Here is a 23,488-nt window from a genome sequence, read left to right on the forward strand (position 1 = left end):
AATGAGGTCCCAAGATGTCACAGCATCAGAAAATATAGAAAAAAAAAAAAAAGACCAACTAATACAGCTGTGATGGCTGGAGCCTCTCTCCACAGGGTCACTTATCCTCTTGGAGTCCAGTCTGGGCTCCTTTGCATGGTGCCTGAAGACTTCCCTGCAGCGAGAGAGGACAAGCCCCCATGGGCAAGCCGTTTTCCAACCTTTGCTTGTGTCTTGTTTGCTGTTGTCCCACTGTGGCAAGCAGGTCACATGGCCAAACCCAGTGTCAGTGTTGCAGGGAGATGACCTCGGTGGTGGACACCAGAAGGCAGGAGTCATACTTGGGCACCATTGCTGCAGCAATCTGCCCACAGTCTGCCCAGCTGGCACTGCTATCAAAGAGTGGTTCTGATGGTGAGACTAAGCCACAGCTAGCCTTCTGCCACATTCTACTTGTTGATCCCCACTCTCCCTCCAATCTTGTCGACATGAAAAGGCTTTGGCAACCATGCCTGGCTTGGAATCCCCTAAGTGGACAGACTGCCCAGCATTCCACCTCCCCTCATGCATCTTTTTTTGTACCTAAATGCTAAGGGGATATGAGGCATCAGCTCTTGAGGTTAAAAACCCATTCAGCCAACAGATTGTACCTACTCTATGCCAGGATCTAGCCTGGGTGCTGGGGATCTAGCTGGAAACAAAACGGACCAAAAGACAATCCCTGCCTGCTGGGAAACTACATTCTTTCTTTTATCTTTTTTTTTTTTTTTTTTTTCAATGAAGTTTTGCTTTTGTTGTCTAGGCTGGAGTGCAATGGTGTGATCTCTGCTCACTGCAACCTCTGCTTCTCAGGTTCAAGCAATGCTCCTGCCTGATCCTTCCAAGTAGCTGGGATTACAGATGCCCACCACCACGCCCAGCTAATTTTTTGTATTTTTAGTAGAGACAGGGTTTCACCATGTTGGCCAGGCTGGTTCTGAACTCCTGAACTCAGGTGATATCCACCTGCCTCAGCCTTCCAAAGTGCTGAGATTACAGGCATGAGCCACCATGCCTGGCAGAGCCTACATTCTTATCGGGGTAGATATTAATTGATAAACAAATGTACAAGTAAAATATATGGAAATGAAGAAGAGTGGATGGAGTGAAGATCAGGGAAACGATGACTATGATTTTTTTTTTTTTTTTTTTTTTTGAGAAGGGGTTTTCCTGTGTCACCCAGGCTGGAGTGCAGTGGCGTGATCTTGGCTCACTATAGACTTTGCCTCCCAGAGGTAAAAGTGATTATCCTGTCTCAGTCTCCTGAATAGCTGGGACTACAGGCACCTGCCACCATGCCCAGCTAATTTTTTTATTTTTAGTAGAGATAGGGTTTCTCCATTTGGCCAGGCTGGTCTCAAACTCCTGACCTCGTGATCCACCTGCCTTGGCCTCCCAAAGTGCAGGGATTACATTTGTGAGCCACCACACCCAGCAATGATGACTATGATTTAAAAAGCTCTTCACCCTAGAGAAGAAGCAGGGCAGGGGAGTAATGGAGAGGGCTTCTGGCAGTGCTGGTGGGAAGGCAGGCAGATCTGTGGGTGAGCCCTGGAGCCAGCTGTGTGTGTGTGTGTGTGTGTGTGTCTGCATGTGCATGTGCATGTGTGTGTGTGTGTGTGTGTGTGTGTTTACAGTCAATCCAGGCTGTAAGCTACTCAACTTTAGGACACTTCCCAGCACTTTGGGAGGCTGAAATGGTGAGGATCACTTAAGGCCAGGAGTTTGGACCAGCCTGGGCAATATAGCAAGACACTACCTCTAAAAAATAAGAAGAAAAACTTAGCCAGGCATGGTGGTATGTTCCTGTAGTTCCAGCCATTCAGGAGGCTGAGGCAGGAGGCTCACTTGAGCCCAGGAGTTTGAGGCTGCAGTGAGCTATGATGGCATCACTGCACTCCAGGCTGGGCAACAGAGCAAGACTCCATCTCTAAAGCAAACAAACAAGCACACTAAAAGCAAGCAAACAAACAAACAAAAACATTAGGATAGTGACATGGTGTTGGGTCTGACCCACAGACCCTGACCCAGAGACATGAACACATACACTGAGACACAGATATCCAGTGAAAGAGTGGGCTAGGGGTCCAGGACACTGACAGACCCCAAGGAGGGTGCTGTAAAAAGTCAGCAGCCACAGCCCTCACCAGCTGGTGCTGCAAACATTTATTCAGTATAGATTTAATGACAAAGGCTTCGAGTCAACACATTTGTGGATAATCAACATGGTTGCCCTCCCTGGAGAGAGCATTCCTACGAGTGATTAAAGGCCAGGTTCTGAGGCCTAAAGCAAATGCCATTTGTGGGTAATAACATTGTTGACCCCCTGAGTAGACAGCAGTCATGTTCAAAGGTTGGTCTAGGACCCCATGAGTAAACAAGCTCTTTCGATAAACTCCCTTACATTTCTTTGTACCTACTCCTGCCTAATTGCTTCTGGGTAAGAACCACCACCTTCGGCTCCTTCCTTGCTGAGACTTTTGCAAAAACCTCCTGGCCTTCCAAGAAGGTTTGCGTCATTTCCTCTATAATTTTTGTCTTATAATTTCTCCCACCACCGTGACTGAACCCCTGCAACATGGCCAGGAAGTGCATTTCCTGATGGCTGTCCCTCTGCAGAAAGAGGTGAGGATGGGTTGGCAAGCAGAAGACGGCTAGAAATGTCTATGTGTGTATGTGTTTGGGGCACAGATGGGGCAAGTAAAGAACTATCCATCAATCTGTACTTGTCTTTCCATTTCTACATGTATATTTATGGCACCTGGGCATTGCAAGTCAGGTTCAGATTCTAATCTTCAGATGTGAGTTCTTTGGGGGCAGGTCTTGTACGGCTTCTAAGCCTCAGTTCCATCATCCAATTAAATTAACTGAGTAATGAACACCCAACATGCTCTCCCAAGGTGAGGCAGGACCCTCAATTGCTTCATCCTGAAGTATGGAGGGAGTTCCTAGACTGTTTCCATGAGCCCCAGATCATTGCTGGGCTGTGCAGACCAGCTCCAGATTTCAGGTCAGAGGCCAAGTCCAAGCCCAAGAGAGGAAGAGAGCCCCCCCTGTGACTGTCTCGGGCCTAGTAGGGGAGGCTCTGCTCCTTATGACTGGCATAGCACCTACCAGCTCTCTCTCAGAGAAATGTACACATTTTCTACACAGGAAAAGTGAAGCTGTGAGGGTTGGTGTTTCCTCAGGAATTAAGGGGCAGTCATCATAACCTCAGGGATGCTTTTCTAGGGTGTGACTGGGGACATTTGCTTGAGATGAAACACCGACCTTCCACAGGAAGGGTCTGTCTGTGTCTGGAAGTCTCTGGCACCCAAGGTTCTGGCTTAACCTGGCTGAAGGGAGGCCCCAGAGGGGACGCTGGCAGACCTCTGAATAGGCCCCTTGGCAGTTCCTTCTGCACTCTCAGAATCTCCTGGACTCAGGAGGATTCTGTCTGGGGTGGGTGGGATGGGATTTGAGTAGTGGTCTGGCCCTGGCCCTGGAAGGAATCTGAAGTAAGCAAGGGAAGAGGTGGGCTGAGCTGGCCACAGGTGGCTGTGGATCAAGGTTATGAAGGGAAAGATAGGAGCTTCATTTCTGAGGTGGGAAAGAAGACAGGGATCCCAGTTTCCTTTGCAATTGTGAAACCACCTTTGCAAAATTATAACTGAGGAAATGATGACAGTGAAAGAAATCAGACCTAACTCCACCTTGCTTCTAACCCTTAAGCTGTTCTTATTCATTCCTGGGCATAGGTCAAACTAACTTTGGGAAGGAATTCAGTTCATGGTTTGACTCTAAAACAAAATTGGTAACAGCCCTTTCCCAAAAAGCCCTCCTTCTCACCTGGGAACCAGTCTGCCTTCGCAGGACTGACGAAGTAGCTGCAATATCATAAATGACGATTTAGGGCCATGCAGTTCCCAGCTCCAAGAGTCTGAACCTCCCCACATTGCTCCTGGGGTAACACGACTGTTGTAAAACCTAAGATCAGTGCTTGAGATGTGCTGCAGAGCCTGCACTCCATGGATCAGCTAACCCCACTCAGACCCATAATCTGGCCCAACCAGTTCTGCCATTGCACCCAGGAACAGAAGACAGTAAGAAAACCTGACTTGACCGGGTGGGGTTCTACCTCCAGCCTGACCAATCAGCACTCCCCACTTCCCACCAAATTGTCTTTAAAAACTCTGATCCCCTAATGCTCAGGGGAGACTGATTTAAGTAATAATGAAACTACCATCTCCTGCACAGCCTGCTTTGCGTGAATTACTCTTTAGTCTTGATAAATCGGTTCTGTCTACAGGCAGCAGGCAAGGTGAACCCACTGCGCAGTTACAAATGGTCTAAAGGCTTCTCTCCCTACACCGTATCATTTACTATGGAGGGACAGCTGCACAGCAGGAATACCACGATGCCCCCTTGGGTGAGGGGAGTTGGCTTCCGTGGGACACCCAACCAGGGCTCAGGTAGAGCTCAAGGCCCAGATAGCTGCGGCTGTGGCTTTTTTCTGTGAGCGTCAGGACTTGCCTCTCCTGCCCCTTGCAGCTGGTTCTTACCACTCCTTCCTGGTTTGATTTGCTAGATCTCTGTCTTGGTTCACTGTTTCACACCGGCACTGGTAGTCTGCCATCCCCGCAAGGCCCTGGGACATCCGCCAGGCAGTGAAATCAAATGGGCGCTTAAATACAGCTCAGCTCCACGCCACATTCTCTTTCTCCCTCTCCTCTCCCCACTCCCTCTCCTCCCTTTCCAGGAATGCAAAATTCCCCCGGCAGGGGATGGGCCAGGCTGAACCAGACATTTCCAAAAACTGTTTCTTCTGGAAATTTCACCCAGAAGTAGAGGGTCTGGTATTATGGACTCCCTTCCCATGTATCTGTCACTCAGTTTTAGCAATTCTCAACATTTTGCTGATCTTGTTGAGATATATATTTACTTATATATAGGTTATAATATATATTAAAGATTATAAAATTATAAAAAATTCTAATGTATACTAAAAATAGTTTTGCTGAAGTTTTTTAAGGTTAATCCCAGACGTTACGGTATTTCACCCAAAACTTCCATTTGCATCTATCTTGAATGCAGAAGGAAGCATTGAAGAATAATTACACCGCCATGCCATCATTATACCTGGTAAAATTAACTAGAATTCCTTATCAGCATCTAAAATGAAATTGGTGCACATGTTCTAGAGGTTTCTGAGACTGTGTCACTGGAAAAAAAAGTTAAAAAGAAGAAAAAGAAAGAAAACGGAACCCACATTTAAATTTCCCTGATTATCTCAAAGCTGTCTTTTATACAGTTGCTTTGGACCTCTCTTTGAACTCAAATGGTTTGTTGAACAAATTAAGATTAAGCAGAATTCTAATAAGGAGTTTAACCTTTGATAGGTATGTTTTCAAGCTTTTTGAAGAATTTGCCTACATGTTAAATAATGAGATTACCAGCAAGAATCTCAATTCTTTTTTTTTTTCTTTGAGATGGAGTCTCACTGTGTCACCCAGGCTGGAGTGCAGTGGTGCGATCTCGGTTCACTGCTACCTCTGCCTCCCGGGTTTAAGTGATTCTCCTGCCTCAGCCTCCTGTGTAGCTGGGATTACAGGCACATGCCACCATACCTGGCTAATTTTTGTGTTTTTAGTAGAGATAGGGCTTTGCCATGTTGGCCAGGCTGGTCTCGAACTCCTGGCCTCAAGTGATCTGCCTGCGTCAGCCTCCCAAAGTGCTGGGATGACAGGCATGAGCCACTGCACCCTGCCCAAGAGTCTCAGTTCTTTTGGCCACTGCATCAGAATGGAGGGGCTGCATTGTGCTGGGCACTGGGCCAGACTAGTTGCATGGTAAGGTGATGCTGAACTCTTCAAATCTCTTTATCCTCTTTCATTCCCCTCATCCCTCTTTCTGTATTGATCCTGTCCTTCTGCCACCTGGGCGGTGCCTCTCCCTGTCCTTGCTCTGTCCCGTGTTAAGGGGCCTTCTCTGAAGCGGATCCCTTCTTCCTGAGGGTCCCTGTCCTTGTCCTCACTCCTCGGGACGGCACAGAGGCCTCCCTCTGGGTCTTGGTGTGTGCTTCCTGCGCCTGCCTACAACCTGTTTCCCAACCCTCTCAGCATCCAAACCCAGCTCTGTTTTCCTTGCAGCTGTCTTACTTTGGGGACCTCCAAGAGCAGAGCCTGAGAGGAGGATGCTGGCGCAGGAGGTTTATGTGGGAGGTATGCCTGGGAAGCAGGAGTGAGGATAGGGGAGAATGAGGCAGGGCAGGGGAAAGCCAGCGGCCTTACCATCTGGTTACTGATGTGAGCTCCAGGTCTCAATCCCGTGAAGAAGGCACCCCACAATTGCCCCTGTGGAGGGTGGGAGGCTGGGGCATTTACCCACAGACCCCCATTCCCCACTGATTGACCTTTGTCGCACAGTGGCAAGGGTGGGCCAGAACCGGGGCCTGGCAGGAGGGGCTGGCTTGGTGGGAGAAGTGGGCAGTAGCGGGAGAAGTGGGCAGTAGCGGGAACGGCCAGGGAGTGAAGTGGGACTCAAGGTCTTCCCAGGCTAAGTCGTGAACTTCAGTGACTCCAGAGGGCAGGAGATGCGGTAGTAGGAATATGCTTTCTACTTTTTGCACGTTTGGCTTGCTTATCTACTTTTCTGAGCATCTCGCGGTGGGACTCTTGATGTCCACTCTCAGTCCACATGGTTCACATGGGGTTGCCCATGGCAACAGAGGTGGGCTCGTGACAAGGCCTGGCCAATAGGAGCCCTCCATAAAGTGTTTGCTGGCACTACTGACAGAGAGAGTCACTAGTCTCCCGAAATCCTGGGCACCAAGAACCCCAAGGACCTGGAGATGCTGGAGGCTGTCTGTGCCACCACGTGGAGACTGGGAGGCTGTCCGAGAAGAAAGAAATGCAAAGGAACACTGTAAGAGATGGCCAGGGCCTGGGCTTCTTAGCAACTGTGGCTAGCTCATTCTCTCTTTTTATTTTTTTATTTTATTTTATATTTTTTTGAGATGAAGTCTCACTCTGTCCCCCAGGCTGGACCTTAGTGGCACAATCTTGGCTCACCGCAACCTCTGCCTCCCAGGTTCAGTCAATTCTCCTACCTCAGCCTCCTGTGTAGCTGGGATTATAGTCGCTTGCCACCACGCCTGGTTAATTTTTATATTTTTAGTAGAGACAGGGTTTCACCATATTGGTCAGGCTGGTCTCGAACTCCTGACCTTGTGATCCACCTGTCTCGGATTAAAGGCATGACAGTCTCTCTCTTTTTATTTTATTTTTATTTTTAAAAAATAAAAATACTTTTTGTCGCCCAAGCTGGAGTGCAGTGGCACGATCTTGGCTCACTGCAACCTCCGTCTCATCGGTTCAGACCATTCTCCTGCCTCAGCCTCCCAAGCAGCAGGGACTATAGGTGTGCACCACCATGCCCAGCTAATTTTTGTATTTTTTAGTAAGAATGGGGGTCTCACCATATTGGACAGGGTGGTTTTCAAACTCCTAGCCTCATGATCCACCCTCCTCAGCCTCCCAAAGTGCTGGGATTATAAGCGTGAGTCACCCTGCCCTGCCCATTCTCCCTTTTTAGATTTAGGTTGGTTTGTCTTGGGTTTCTGCCACTGGCAGCTAAAGGAGTCCTGATGGGAGGTCAGGCACTTCACCAACGGGCAAGTGTCCCACTGAGGCCCAGCCAGTCACATCTGATGGCCCCACTTCCGTGGTCTGCCCTTGTTCAGGAGCTTGCGGCACCCTTCCTTCTCCATAACCTAGTACACGGGTGCAGAGGACCAAATGTGTGTGTCCCCCCAAAATACATCTGTTGAGATCCTAACCCCCAGTGCGATGGTGTTGGGGGTGGGGCCTTTGGGAAGTGATTAGGTTATGAGGGTGGAGCCCTCACCCTCATGAGTGGGAGTGGGGCCTTCACGGAGGGGATCTCACAAAGCTCTCTCCCTCTCTCTGCTATGTGAGAACACACGGGAAGGTGGCAGTATGCAATCCAGAGGGGGTCGTTCCCAGAACCTCACCATGCTGGCACCCTGATCCCGGTCTTCCAGCCCCCAGAACCATGAGAAATAAACGTCTGTTGTTGAAGCCACCCAGGCTATGGGTGGGTTCTTTGGAAGGAGTGAGATCATTTTCTCATCTTCTGCAACTACTTAGGATGTTTCCATGAAAATAGCTCTTTGGGGGTGGGGGTTGTGAGGTCTGGCCAGGCACTCCTGGAGGGAAGTGGTTTGTTGCAGCTTCTCAAGCTAAGACAGCAGGAGAGGATGCAGCAGCTCTCATCTATGCCTAAGGTGAGCTGATGTCCACATGCTCCCTGGCCTGGGACCCCTGACATTGCAAGCCTGTTGCTAATTGGGATGGGAAGGGAAGAAAGGTTCACTTAAACCCAGACACAGTGCGGGGTCACTATTTCTTTTCATTCCCAGAGCAGCCAGCAACTTTTTTGAAGAGGGGAGAGTCTTTGAAGTCGCTCATGGAAGTGATTGCTTTTGAAGGGCCAGCCCTCGAAGTCCCCCAGGACTTGGGTTGAAACTGTCAGATTCTGCCGGCACTGCAGGGGCGGTTACCTATGCTCTGTGCCTGAAGCAAGAGAGGCTCCCTCTTTCCACTCTAGGTACCTGGCTGGGTCTGTTATTGGGCTGTATGCTTTCTTTGCATGATGGTTTGCATGGCTGTGTGTGTATGTGTGTGTGGTGGTTGTTTCTTTTTTCTTTTAATAATTTGGTGCTTCTCGAGGCTGATTTGCACCCTGATGGGTGCAAAATGTGTTCATTTGCCAGCTGTGTGCTTTGGGGTAATCCTTTTGCCTGAATAACTGGCTGCTGGCTGTGGCCAAGCCTGGGGCGGAGCTGACCCCAGTGGTGGATGGGGGCCAGCCAGGCCTTGCCCGATCACACACAAGCAGCTCTCCTGAAGCCCCTCCACAAACAGTGACAGGAAACAAAGACCAGCAGGCAAGGTTAATATATTTAGATTTTTTGAAAAAACAAACTTTTTTTTTTCTTTTTTTCTGAGGCGAAGTCTTGCTCTGTCGCCAGGCTGGAATGCAGTGGAGCAATCTTGGGCTCACTGCAACCTCCGCCTCCCCGGTTCAAGCGATTCTCCTGCCTCAGCCTCCCTAGTAGCTGGGACTACAGGTGCACGCCACCACACCTAGGTAATTTTTTTATTTTTAATAGAGATGGGGGTTTCACCATGTTGGCTAGGATGGTCTCGATCTTTTGACCTCGTGGTCTGCCTGCCTTGGCTTCCTAAAGTGCTGGGATTATAGGCATGAACACTGCACCTAACCAAACTTTTGTTTTTCTTTTTTTCTTTTCTTTCTTTCTTTTTTTTTTTTTTTTTTTTTTTTTTTAAGTTGCAAAAACATGGGAAGTTTCCCACTCCGGGAATTAGCCATTGTTCCAGGTTTTGTGAGCAAAAGGCTTAAGACACCCCAGCCTGATTAGGTAGTTGTGATGATCTGGGTCACGTTTTCCAGAGTAGCTCTGACCCTGGCCACAGCACCAGCTGCTCTAGGACTGCGACTCTGAACTCCTTTAATATCCAACTTCTTTACCCTTCAAGGTCCCTTCAACATGGCCCTTTCCCTCCCATCTCTTCTTTCTCTGTCTCTCGCTGTAACTCACTGCTCACACCTTCACCTCTGCATCTCCACACAAGAAACCTTCCAGCAAAACAGCCTTCTCTCTGCAGGCAATTCCCATCCCTCACCTCCTTTAAACTCTACCTCAAAATTCCTCTTTTCCAGGAAGTACTCGGTCTCCCCGCCCCAGTCCCTCTCTAGAGAGCACTACCTGCTTCTGGGGAGTCGGAGGACCCGGGTTGGAGTCCTGGTCCTGCCGCTTGTCGGTTGCTGTGGTCTTAAGTATTTCTTATTTTAAATTCCCAGTTCTCTTGTGACTATGCAATAGTAGATGCTAACGTGCCCTGAAAAGCCAACATGCTGCAACGTGCAAGCAGGCTTCCCTGTGGGCCCCTGGGTGCGGCCGCCCTCCGCTCGCACCATTTCCCACCTGCTGCTGACTGCACTATGCGTTCGGCTGTTTGGCTGTCGTGGTAAATTGCCCGCCTTGGAACAAAAGTGAGTGCAGTTTGACCGCTGGGAATGCAAGGTCTGGAGCAGGACTGAATCTTAATGTTTATTTGGTAAGCTTCTCCAGCCCATAACCCCAGTCAGGGCTGAGCATGAAGCAGGTGCTGAGTCTTAAGTTAATTGCTTTGATTCAAGTTTCCTCGGACAGATCCACCACCCGCTGTGCAATGGCAAAAACACAGCAGCAGGATGGTGGCAAACCCCAAGCCTCCCCGTTCATCTTCCTGAACGTAACCTCCAGCGGGAAGGACCATCCTGGTGGCCTGCCCTCAGGGACCTTGCATTCCCAGTAGTCAAACCTCACTTATCTGTGTGCCAAGGTGGGTACCTAGTGGTGCTTGTCAGGTCTCAGGACCACCTGATAAAGGAGTTTTCTTTACCACTGGAGTAAAACCCCCCCAAAATTTTTGGGATTTTTTTCATGAAAACAGCTCTTTTGGCAGTGGAGGGTGTGTGTGTGAGGCCTGGCCAGGTGCCCCTAGAGGGAAGTGATGAAGTTGAAGGCTGTTTGTTGGGGCAGTGGTGAGCTCTGGCTTTCTCTGACTGCTAGAGAGTAGGCTTTCCTATCAGGGAGTGATGGTCCCACACTGGAGACTGTGATCTTCAGAGGAGGGGTCCTTAGTGTGACCCTCTGAATGGTCCAGGGCTGATCCCATTCTGGATTTACTACATGGCAGTGTTCCTATGTGGGGCTTGCATGCCAAATTTTACTTCTTGTGATTGGCTCACCCAAGCAAGGCCAAAATTACCAAAAATTTGATGCTTTGCTTCAAATTCATCCAGAATAAAATGTAGAATAAATAAGTGCTTCCAGCTTGTGTTGCTTGGAGTTCCTGCTGTGTGTGGATGGGACCTTCACGGAGTTCCTTGGAATTCTCAGAGGGAACCTTGCTCTAGCCATCCAAAGGCTCTGCCCGCCCCCCGTCCCCTCTGAAATCACCTCTGGTCACATTGAAGCATGCAGTGAGAGGGAGATGGACCAAGAGGGGGCAAGACAACTCTTGTTGATGGCTGAAGCCCTTGGTGGGAGTCCCAGATGCAGTCCACTCTTTGCTGGGCAGACCTCCTTCCTGGTAAGAGTAGGATCCTGTGTATGTATCTTTGGTTTCAAGCAAATGGAGGCTTAGGGTCTTATGCCTTTGGAAGGGTGGTTTAGAAGAGTCAGAGAAACGGGCAGAGTTCTGGATAAGGGGTGTCCATGCAATGCTCTTTTTTCCTGGAGACAGCTGGTTCCTTCCCTCAATGTGGTCCTTGGGGGAAAAGCGACCTTCAAGGCCTCAGCATGCAGGCCCGAGGTCCAGCTGCTGCAGCATGTCCTGCAGAGACCCCTGCAGCCTGCTCAGAGCCACCACCTCCGTGGAGTAGAGCGAAGCTTCCAGGACACCCCCCAGGTTTGCCAAGGTCTCCAGACCACTGGCCCAGGGCAAGTGGCAGCTCTTAGAGGCGGCCAGCAGGTGAAGAAGGGCCCGGAGGTTCTCCAGGTCGTTGGATATTTGGATCATGTTTCCGGAAGGCAGACTGAGGACAATCTGTTGGTAGATCGCCAGTATCTCGTCCATCTTGGAAAAGCTCAGGTCAGAGTGGAACTCGGGAATGAAGTCCAAACCGGTGATCCTTTGTTTGGGGGAGACCGACTGCTGTGCAGGAGAAAGAGGGAGAAGAAGTGCTCAGCACTGGAGAGGAATCACCCTCAGAGCCCTCTGCCTTCCCCGTGGGCACGGAGGCCCATTCTCTGGGCTGCCTCCTTCCACCCTCCCTCACACTTTGGTTCAGGTCCTTGTATCCTGAGCCCAGGTGACTGCCAAGCCTCTAAGCTGGTCTCCTAGATTCTTGCCCTTCCCACACCAGCCTTCCCTCCATTTCCAGACCAGCCTTCCTAGGTCATTCCTTTCTCTACATGATCTCTGCTGAAAAACCAGCCGTGGTTCCCTATGCCTTATGTAGTGGAGTCTGTTCCCCAGGCATCTGAGGTCCTCTCTAAGTGCTCCCACCCCAGCCAGCCCTAGTCTCTTCCACCCCCAGCAGAGTCCTTCCTCCCAGTCAGCTTTTCCAGGCAGTCCCTCCTCCTCAGAGATCAAGGTTGTATCCTCAGTGAGGAGGATCTTCCACCCCCAACCCTGCTCCAGTGACTCCAGTTCCAGGAGGGCTCTCCCCATCTGTCTTCCCACAACACTGAGGCTGTCACCTCTGTGGTTACTACCTTTGGGCCCCCGTGATATCATGTATTGACACCACTCAAGTTGGGGCACTTGGAATGTATCACGTGCAGCCTTGCTGAGTGGCTATTTTGAAAGGAGACAAGAGTTTTTCTCTAAAAAATGCCCAAGACTTTATCTAGTTCTAAGCAATCTTTGCTTCTGGACACCTAACTTCTCCCTAACTGCCCAATACTACCATGAGACGCCCACAATGACCAGGAGGTGTGGAAGTCTCCAGAGAGCTCCATGCAGTGGGTAAGGAGGATTCACTTGCTTTAGCTAATATAGGTCTCATAACAATCTTGTGAATAGTACGTGACATCCCCATTACCCAGATGATGAAACTAAGGCTTAAAGACATTAAGAAACCTGCTGAAGATCTCACAGACATCAGAAGTGTGAAGATTCACACTTAATCTTCCTAATTTCAAATACAGATCTCATCAGGGAAATGGCTGAAGGTCTAGGCCTGCTGGATCTCAAAGAAAGAAGCAGGGTGGGCACTGACTGTTATTTGCAAATCAGTAGAAGGTTGAATGTGAAAAAGGGTAGACTCACTCTTTTGGGTATCTTTGAGAGGTGGGACCAGAGATCAGCTGGAACTACAAGAGCCCTAATGACAAGCACATTAGAGATGGGATAGAGGCCCCGAGGAGATGCTGCTGGGGGTCTTGCACCTGCCAGTGGGACACAAGGAATTTCCCGGCTCCCTCTGGTCCTAGGCACTAAGACTCAAGGAAGTGGAGTCAGGGAGGAAGGCGAGTGCAGAAGGCAGGGATGGAGGAAAGAGGCTGTGGCTGTGCCTGCATGTGCCTCAGCTAATCTCTGAGGCCTGGTTTTCCCCTTGGTAGAGTGAAAATAAGCACATGAGGCCTCATGATACCAGAGAATCCTCTTATTTTTTTTCTTATTTTTAAATTATTATTAATTAATTTATTTATTGAGACAGAGTCTTGCTCTTGTCACCCAGGCAGGCTGGAGTGCAGTGGCACAATCTCGGCTCAGTGCAACCTCCGCCTCCTGGGTTCAAGCAATTCTCCTGCTTCAGCCTCCCGAGTAGCTGGGACTACAGGCATGTGCCACCATGCCTGGCTAATGTTTTGAATTTTTAGTAGAGACGGGATTTCACTGTGTTAGCCAGGATAGTCTTGATCTCCTGACCTGGTGATCCACCTGCCTTGGCTTCCCAAAGTTCTGGGATTGCAGGCGTGAGCTGCCATGCCCAGCCTAATTTTGTTTTTTATTTTTAAATTAGAGATAAGAGTTCTTGCCATGTTGCCCAGGCTGGTCTTGAACTCCTGGTCTCAACTGATCCTCCTGCCTTGGCCTCCTAAAGCACTGGGATTACAGATGTGATCCATTGTGCCTGACCAAATCCTATGATATTTATTTATTTATTTATTTATTTATCTATTTTTACTTATTTTGAGACAGAGTCTTGCTCTGTCGCCCAGACTGGAGCATGGTGGCACGATCACAACCCACTGTAGCCTCAACCTCCCAGGCTCAGGTGATCCTCCCATCTTAGCCTCCCAAATAGATGGGACCACAGGTGTGCACCACTATGTCCAGCTAATTTTTTTTATTATTTTTGTAGAGACGGGGGTCTCCCTATGCTGCCCAGACTGGTCTCAAACTCTTGGGCTCAAGTGATTCTCCTGCTTTGGCCTCCCAAAGTGCCAGGATGACAGGTGTGAGCCACCACACCCAGCCCGAATGCTGTGATTTCTAAATGGAAACATGTGGCAAAGTTAAATGTTCTTGGGCCAAAAGAAAGAACCAGAAAGAGTGGGAAACTTGTGCTTTCAAATCCTTCTCAGCTTCCAGTAGGTGCCTGGCATTCAGGAGCTGTTCAATAAATGTCTCTTGGACTATCTGTGTCCAGTCCCACTAGGAACCAGTGCTGGGCTGGCCATAGTTCTACTTTGTCCTCGCAGACGCTCCCTACCGTATGTGACAGATTATTGATCCGGGTGATAATTGTCTTGATGAGGGTTTTGGTGTCATCTTGAACTCTTTGGATGGGCACAGCTTGGGTGCAGGACAGACAGGCCCAAAGCCACAGAAATTGACACAGGAATCCCCAACGCATTTTTCTTCCCAGGATGTGCCTCTTGGGCCTGAAAACAGAAGAAACCACACATTACAAGGAGCTGGTATCTCAGAATACACCCCTCTGCCCCATTACCAACCACATTACCAGATGCAGATGAAAATCAGCTTTGCTTTCTGCCCTGGCTACCAACCCCTCAAAGTCAAAGACAATTTATGATCTACATATGTATTAACGAAATGCATCCCCTTAGGAAGAGGATTATTGTCTGGTAAATAAAACCACCATGAGGTATCCTGTAGACCGCAGAGCAGTGAGGCCAGGGTATGATCCAATGGACATGGGAGGGATGACGTAGACTTCAGTGTGTGCCTCAAGGGAAAAAGAACAGACTTTTAAGGTGTGGTTTGAACCCAGTCATTTACTCGCAGTGTAATTTTAAGCATATCACATAATCACAAAATACTCCACCTTCATCTCTGTAATATATCTATCTCTAGGCTTTTATGAGGATCAAATTAGATAATGCATGTGAAAGAGCTTAAAGGCGTTGTGAAATGTTCTCTATCATTACCCTGTCATTAGCGATTATGCTACTCACCCGTCCTCTGCATTTCTCCCTCACAGCAGCCTGCTGATACTCTGTGACGGCCTTTGCCACTTGCTTCCTTACTTCCTTTCTCTCCCACCCACTGGGAGCCTGAATCCCACTGGCACTTTTTGATCGTCTAAATAATATGTCAGACACAGTGCTCCACACCCGGGATGCAATGGTGAATAATAGATGCTCTCCACCCTCAAGTGGAGTTGAGTTAACAGGAGAAACAAATAGATCAATGAGCCATTCTAAAGCAGAAGGAAAGGGCTTTGCAAAAAGGGAAGGTACAAGATACCCCCAGAGGACAGGCGCAGCGGCTCACACCTGTAATCCCAGCACTTTGGGAGGTTGAAGTGGGTGGATCACGAGGTCAGGCGTTCAAGACCAGCCTGACCAAGATGGTTAAACCCCGTCTTTACTGAAAATACAAAAATTAGCTGGGCACAGTGGTAGGGACCTGTAGTCCCAGCTACTCAGGAGGCGGAGGCAGGAGAATCGCTTGAACCCCGGGTGGTAGAGGTTTCAGTGAGCTGAGATCATGCCACTGCACTCCAGCCTAGGCAACAGAGTGAGACTCTGTCTCAAAAAACAACAACAACAACAACAACAACAACAACAACAACAACAAAACCACCAGAGAGCAAAGGGGGCTCCCTGGAAGACGTGTCACCTGAGCTGGGGATTAAGGACTGAGTATGGGTTACTAAGAGTAGAAAGTGGTGGCCATAGTGGCCGAGAAGTCAGGAAGTATGAAGACATGGCAGTGGGAGATCACATAACATAACATTCACTCAGAACGCTTGGAACTTTTAAAGTCTTGGAACCGTGAATTCTAAAATTAAAATGATATTCAGATCCTTGATTAAGCAGCAAAGTTTTAATGAGATACATGAGGCAAAAGGTAATAAAGCTAAATGTATGCAAGTCTGTGGCCAATGATCCCTGATAAGTATATGTGCATGAGCCTGAAATAATAATGAAATGTAAGTAAATATTAGGATGAAGGTTCTGGAGGTGGTAGTAAAGTTACTCTCTGCTGTTCACGTTCTTTCTCGTCTGGGTCTTGATGAAAACAGGTAATACATTTTCTGTCCATAGATGGCAATATTAGTAGGATTCATTTTCTGGCAATACAATAAAAACAAGCAGTCTGTCTATATATTGTTTATAATGTTTGATCAGAGTCATTTTTTTTAAATCTGAATTTTACAGGAGAGAAAAATATGGGACTCAGGAAGAGGAGTCAACTTGCCTAAAGTCAAACAGGTCCATCACATAGGATTCAGACCCAGAAGGCAGGAGTGCAAGACACCACCCTCCAGCACCTCCAGGATTTAAGGAAAAGCCCACATTATACCCCAATTCCCAGCCAAGGGCAGCTGCTGGGAACAGAGTACATGGAAGCAAATGCCCTGCTCTGGGATGAAGCTACGATATTGTTCCCCCATCTCAACTTCAAACATGAAAAATACTGTGTACCAAGTAATTTGGGAAAAGGCAAATTTATCTCTTAAAAAAGTAAAACTTGCCCTATTAACTACTTGTTACCTGAGTAATACACCAAATGTTTGTGGAACTGGGTTAAATAGTGCTCATCCCCATTTCGATTCCGTGAAACCCTAGCAGAGGTGGGGAAGTGTAGTGATTAGGCGCTGTGGCTCCAGCAGCAGGCTCTGCTCTTGTTAGTTTCGTGTCTCTGCGAAAGATACTTCCTTCAAACATCCTTTCCTTTCAGTAAAATGGAGCTACCACCACCACCTGGCTCCACAAGGGCAAATGAGATGAACCTGTGAGGCCCCTGCCCTTGGTGTGCGTGTCCAGAGCAGGGTTGGGGAGTAAATTATTATAATTACCAGGCAGGTGGGCCACACTACCTGTAGCCAGCTGTGAATCAAGCATTTAGCCCATTGTCTCCCACGGGCTATCTCAACAGGATGCCTGGTGTCTCTGGGTCTTCCCCATGTGGCACAAGATCAACTTGCCTCCTTTTCTAAGATTCATGTGTTGATGACACCCTCCTTCCCAAGAGAATTTATTACCAGAATTTATTACCAGATCGTGAGAGTGACTATTAACTGTGGTCATTTGGGGGTGTGCTCATTTGGGACACAGCAGCCTGCACCCTGCTGTCTCCCTCATCGCCCACTCTGCTCTGCACTCCTGGGCCGCCTTCTCCTTTAATCAAGGCCTGGCTGCCCCATTTTCTACCCTCCTCCCCCGCCATGGTACCCTGAAGAAGAAATGAGGAAAACTGGAATGTGGAGCCTGTGGGGCTGCACAGATGAAATGTGGCTGGGTGTGGTGCTCAGTCTATAATCCCAGGGCTTTAGAGGCTAAGGCAGGAGGATTGCTTGAGCCCAGGAGTTCAAGACCAGCCTGGGCAAAACTGCAAGACCCTATCTGTAAAAACGAAATTAGCTGGGTGCGGCGGCCAACGCTTGTGGTCCCAGCTGCTTGGGAGGCCAAGGTGGGAGGTTTGCTTGAGCCCAGGAAGTCAATGCTGCAGTGAGTTATGATTGCACGCTGCGCTCCAGCCTGGGTGACAGAGCAAGACCCTATCTCTTAAAAACAAAAGCCAAAAAAGATAATGAAGCAATCACAATAAATGGGGCAGCAAGTGAGGCTTATATAATGTGCCATTCACCCTACCACAAATTCCTCTGTCTGACTCCACCTGGGTCCTCGGCGCTGGCCTCACTTTTACCCCTTCTCAGGTGGGTCCCACCCCCATCCCACTTGGCAGTTGTGTGCAGGGCCCTCACCTCACCCCCCACCTCCTACCTCCCTAAGAAACTGGTGACCTCTAGATCTGAGCTCCATCACCTTCCCGCCATCATAGGTGACAAGGCAGATGGAGGCAGACCCTCCATCCTGGGAACCTCAATGTCAAGGTGGGAGTTGAGATGGGCAGAAACGTCTGCTGCTCTCTAGATCCAGGATGGAGAGCCTCCTGAGCCAAGGTCAGGTCTGCCCATGGCCTTCTGATGACAGCAATGGGAAGAACATAGCAAGGAATGTGGGGACCACAGAGGCATTTGCTGCTGGAGCCTGCTAACCTGGAGCTGGTGAAACTCCCTGCCTATCTTCCTCTGGTTGAAAGTACCAGAGGTGAGCAAGACACCCAGCACACACTTTGCTCTCTCCCTCTTTTCTCCGGCCATCCATTGTTTTGCACCTTCCTCTCTGACAGTCTTTTGCATGCTACTGTGAATTAAATTCAGGTAACATGGCATTTGCTGTTCATTATGGCAAAAGCTTTAGCTAGTGTGAGTCCTCTCCCTGTGCACATTCTCCTGTGGGATCCCTTCCTGTTCTTCCCTCCCACTCTCCTTCCTTTCTTCACAACTCCAGGTTGGAAGGGACTTGGGGATGAGGAAAGGACAAAGGAGGAAATAAAGACAGTGAAGTTTGGATCTTGGTTCTCCAAATTGCTCAGAATCTAGTGGAACAGACGGAAGTTTGAACAACTCATTTTAACACAACCCAGTGGCGGTTATGAGGGCAGAAGCATAGAACCCAAGGAGCAAAGAGGAAGAGGGACTCTGGGGATGGGAGAAGAGCCTTGCAAGGGAGGCAGTCTGTGAACTGAGACTTGAAGGACATGTTCCCCAGGGGAAAGAGGGGAAGCGGGGCAGTCCAGGACAAGTTGGGGAGTGGGGGAAAGCATGGTTGGTTTGGGATAATTCAATATGGTAGAGGGGCAGAGTGTGTGAACGTGGAGAGCTGAAATTTGGGGGACTTAAGTCCGTGTTTAGTAGGGACCTGCTGGGAGATCTAACCTACCCAAGATACACACACACACACACACACACACACATACACACACACACACACACATACACACACACACATACACACACACACACACATACACACACACATACACACACATACACACACATACACACACATACACACACATACACACACACATACACACACATACACACACATACACACACACATACACACACACATACACACACACATACACACATACACACACATACACACACATACACACACATACACACACACACACATACACACACACACACACACACACACACACACACACCCCTTGGTGGCCATGTTTGCATTTATGCTCCAGCCCCCTTGGTTACAACTGCCTGACCAGTGGTAGGCAAGAGACCAGGAGGCTCTTCTCTTCTCCCTTTCTTCTTCCCTTCTTCTTCCAACCCCTGATGGGGCAATCAGCTTCTCTCTTAGGAATTTAGAATTGGGGCTGCAGAGAGCCCAGTTCATCTCTGTTGTGGGCTCAGAAGCTCTAGGGTAGCCACATTTGGCCTCATGTGCATGGAACAGCTGAGAGAGACCAGAGCCCACATAGCCACTGAGAGCCAGAGTATGGTCACTGCCTGTTCCATCCTAGCCTTCTTCGTGGTTCCTGGGTCCTCATGAGGCCTGGTGGCCCTCCTTGTCCTTAGCCTTCAGGGTAAGATACTCTTTTCTTATACTCACTTGGATACCTTTCAACTTTTTTTTTTTTTTTTTGAGATGGAGTCTCGATCTGTTGCCCAGGCTGGAATGCAGTGGGGCAACCTTGGGCTCACTGCAACCTCCACCTCCTGGATTCAAGCAATTCTTCTGCTTCAGCCTCCCGAGTATCTTCCGAGTGGCATGGGCCACCACACCAGGCTAATTTTTGTATTTTTAGTAGAGATGGGGTTTCGCCATGTCAGCCAGGCTGGTCTCTAACTTCTGACCTCAGGCAATCCACCCACCTCAGCCTCTCAAAGTGCTAGGATTATAGGTGTGAAGCACCGTGCCTGGCCTAGCTTTCAACTTTCTAAATATCTCTCTCATTTGAGGCATAGATATATACATGTGAGAGAAGTAAGTGTCAAGAAACAAAATTCACCCTTATCGTGGGTAATGCACTCTTGAGATTCTCAGCCCTTTTTTCAAATGTTGATCACAATGTACAATTTGGAAAACACAGAGCCAACATGAGTGATTTTCTCTGATTTGCAACCAAAAGCCTCATTTGAAAAACTGTGTTAACATATGTAACCAGCAGACAGGGTGTGAGTACGGGGGGAGGGGGGGTTACATTCTTTCTGTTCATCAGAAAGATCTGATCTCATCAGAGTTAACAGATAGATTTCTACTCCTGCGTCAGTTCTGACTCTGTGTGTGTGTGTGTGTGCGTGTGCGGGCGCCAAGGTCTCATTCTGTCACTCAGGCTGGAGTGCAGTGGTGTGATCAAGGCTCACTGCAGTCCCGACTTCCCGGGCTCAAGTAATTCTCCCACCTCTCAGCCTCCTGAGTAGCTGCAACTACAGGTGTGCACCACCACATCCAGCTAATTTTTTTAAAAATAGAGCTGGGGTTTCACCATGTTGCCCAGGCTGGTCTGGAACTCCTGGGCTCTGATGATCCACTTGCTTTCGCCTCCCAAAGTGCTGGCTCACAGGTGTGAGCCACTGTACCCAGCCTCTGATCAATTTTTGAGGCTCCCTGGAGCTCTGTGTGAGAGGGATCTGAAGCTCCAGCGAGACTCAGAGGGAGAGGGTTCCCTGATTAATTAATTTCACCTGTACCTGTTCCAGCATCTAGCACAGCCCTGGAACAAAGCAGGGCTTCATTAAATATTTGTTGCTTGAATAAATGAAAGAGTTCCTATTCTCGATTTGCATTGGCTAACCGGGGTAACCCACCTCCTGAATGGTTCACTTGCTCCCGTCTTAAAGTCACATCCTAGAATTCACTTTTTCCCCGCAGGAATTCTTATGTAGTTGTCTTAATAAAGACAGAAAATGCTTTGGTGTCCAGGTCTCCCTTTCTTGGGGACCTTGGTCTGCTTCCTTCACTTCCTATGCGTCCTCTAGCATCCAGGTGGGCCCTGATTCCCTTCAGCTTCCTAAGCTCGGCTTCATCTTGACTGCCATCCCGGGGCACTCCCTCCCGTGGACCCATTCATGAGCCTGGCTCCTGCCCCTGCACTCTGGGACCCCTGCCCTTTTCAGGGACCCCTGCTCTGCCCTCCCCTCTTTTCCATGTTTTCTCTTCTCTTCCTTGGCAAGCCCCCAGCCTGGAGCATCCCAGAACAAATGCAATATACACCCAGATGGAGACTGAATCTCCTATAGTATTAGTGAATTGTTGGTATGGGCATTGATTATAGGTTCCATTCCAGAGAGCTAACAAACTGAGCAAAAAGGACGGCAGCATGCTGTCCGCTAAGCAACAAGGCACACTGGCTGTCACACGTGGAATAAGCGCAAAGGAGTCTGTGGGCCCAGACACCAAGTGTGTTGTTTTTAAGCAGAAACACCCTCTCTGTTTCTCTGAGACAAGTGTGTGGGCAAAGAGGAATTTCAAGGCTCTCTGCTGACCGGCCAGAACGGAGCTGCGGCTGCCAGACCCCTACCCTGGTGGGGATGGGGTAACTGACTGCCGGAGAATTTGGCTCAATTTTCCTTTAAATCATACCAGTGCTGTTCACAGATGCACAAGACACAAGCACTCTATCTTCCTGGAGCCCCTTTTCTCTCTTCGGCTCCCATGCCCCTGTTGACATCTAGGCGGGGGTGGTACATTGAGCCAGGCTCTGTGGTGGCCACCTCTGTGCCCTGCATGGGCCACTCAGACATGTGAGGCACATGCCTGGGGCCTGATGGGCAGGAATTCATTGCAACTTCCCTGGCTCTGTACTTGGCACTTGGAGCCATTTCCTGAAATGGAGGGGGAGGAAAATATTTCCCCGAATACCAAGAAGAGTTATTTTGGGTATAAGATGTACAAAATATGAGGAGGACACTCCTTTAGCCAACATGGAAATATTCCCCTCAGCCCGATGTCCACAACCGCTTGGCAAGGGAAAGAATCTAAAAGCATCCACTGTTTCTCTCTTGTCTTGTCTCCCTGCCTGAGAGAGAAATGATCAGCATGGCCTTCCTGTTGCTAAGGGAATTAGAACAGGAGCACCCACGTTTCTAGATGCCTCCATGTTTGGTTCTGCAGACAATCCTAATGGGTAAGAGATTGGGAACACTCCCCAGTTCCAGCTGCCCATGGCCCACCTCAGAATCCTACAGAACAAAGGCAACTCTGGCTGCCAGAGGTCATTCTTGCCCTGCAAAGGAAGAGAGCTTGTGCTCCTGGAATGGCACCACCAAGTCTCTGCTCCTCACCCACCTCCCCCAAAGATCACCATTCCAACAGAAATTAATCACCTCTTTGAAGCTACTATTCTGAAATGACAGCCAGCCTGTCATTTGGTCCAGTTGTCTCACTTGGACCTCACTCTATTTAAGGAGTCCTTTCCCAAAAGCACCACCATTTAATCTACAGAAACAGGAGGTAAAGGCGACGGCACTCACACTGAAATCCAGACCAAGCCCAGAGACAAGGAAGGCTATAGGTGAGCCAGACAGGCCATCAGCGCCTTATAACCAGTTCTGTCCCCAGCAACAACTCATTGTATCCATTGCAAAGAATGCAATTTGCATGGCTTTGAGGCCCGATCTGGCGAGACCCTGCACAATTTCTCTGGAAAGTTTTGAGTCTTCCTGACACTTAATTTCCCCCACCTCTACTCACCCTTGCCATTCTCCTAGGCATTGGCCTTATACAGCCCCTCCCATTCAGAGGTCAGGAGCTTGCCTGGAAAATGAAGCCTGATTCTTACCTGCAGAGCAAGGCAATGTCTAGACCTGAGAGTGATCACTTCCACCTGCGTCCCTCCAACCCCCAACTTTATCTCCTCCAGATGGGGATGGGTATACCCTGATCACTGGGGATGTGCCCAAGGCAATTTCCAAGGCATCTCAGCTCTGCCAATGCCACAAGGTTGGTGGGTCTGATAGTCTCCCAGGGACCTGGCTGGTTCTGCAAGGTCGGAGTCCTGTCTTCGTCTTCTGGGCACTGGCACAGCCCAGCAGCAAATCTAACTCTCCCTGGTTCTCGGGAGCCTTCTCTCTGGCTAGAACTCGGTGCAAAGTTATCATAGTCCAGAAATAAGCCATCGCCCTGCCTCCTGCCTGCTTCAGTTTTCCTGGGGTCCAGAGCGGGGTGGGGCGCTGTGGCCTGCCAAGAAAGACCAGCAGAGAAGGAGGAAGGAGCGCGCCAGGGCCTTACCTTGCAACAGCTGGTGCCGCGATTCTTACGGGGCTCCATGTCTGCCCTCCCCTCTTATAGCAGCTGGATCACAACTTGCGCAACGGTCCGGCCGCCAAGGGTGTCAGCTCCAGCCCCGCCCCGCCCCGCAGGGCAGCGGCCGGTCAGGCGGCTGCGAGCCCAGATCCCGCAGTGCGCGCCTCGCAGAGTCTCGAGGGAGGTCCTAGGCGCACCAGGAGCCACGCGCACACCCTTGGGCATCTCCCAAAAATCTGGGTGTCGCTGGCAGGAGCGAGAAATCCTCAATGTCCCACCAGGGGCTCCGGCGCGGCTATGGCGCAAGGATCGGCCTCTCGGGAAGGTGCCTCAAGCCGCGCGTGGAGCGGCTGGGGCGGCGTGGCTGAGGGAGGCTCTGCGGAGCCGGCTGGGGCATCCGGCGGCGCCCTCGCT

At 49.5% G+C, this 23,488-nt stretch overlaps 1 protein-coding gene across 2 annotated transcripts; it reads right to left on the minus strand.

The window, feature by feature from the left end:
- Positions 1 to 8,959: 8,959 nt before the first annotated feature.
- On the minus strand, positions 8,960 to 23,140 carry LEP (leptin). Of its 2 annotated transcripts, none has more exons than XM_010343298.3 (3): positions 23,060 to 23,140; positions 14,254 to 14,425; positions 8,960 to 11,741 (listed from the first exon to the last, which is right to left on the minus strand). In XM_010343298.3, the coding sequence occupies exons 2-3, from the start codon at positions 14,395 to 14,397 to the stop codon at positions 11,385 to 11,387; spliced, it is 501 nt and encodes a 166-aa protein (XP_010341600.1). In that variant the 5' UTR covers positions 14,398 to 14,425; positions 23,060 to 23,140; the 3' UTR covers positions 8,960 to 11,384. The 2 variants fall into 2 exon arrangements, with proteins under 2 accessions (XP_010341600.1, XP_003921065.1); XM_003921016.4 differs by having other exon boundaries at positions 8,960 to 11,744.
- Positions 23,141 to 23,488: the final 348 nt, after the last annotated feature.

The sequence above is a fragment of the Saimiri boliviensis genome, chromosome 10 (genome assembly GCF_048565385.1).
Source record: "Saimiri boliviensis isolate mSaiBol1 chromosome 10, mSaiBol1.pri, whole genome shotgun sequence".
NCBI classification, from domain to species: Eukaryota; Metazoa; Chordata; class Mammalia; order Primates; family Cebidae; genus Saimiri; species Saimiri boliviensis.

What these genes read in the sequence shown, in the direction of transcription:
- LEP (XM_003921016.4), bottom strand. Translation starts at nt 14,397, where the DNA reads ATGCGTTGGGGATTCCTGTGTCAATTTCTGTGGCTTTGGGCCTGTCTG. An exon ending in TCAATAATCTGTCACATACG is followed by an intron (nt 11,745 to 14,253) that starts GTAGGGAGCGTC and finishes TCTCCTGCACAG; the next exon opens with CAGTCGGTCTCCCCCAAACA.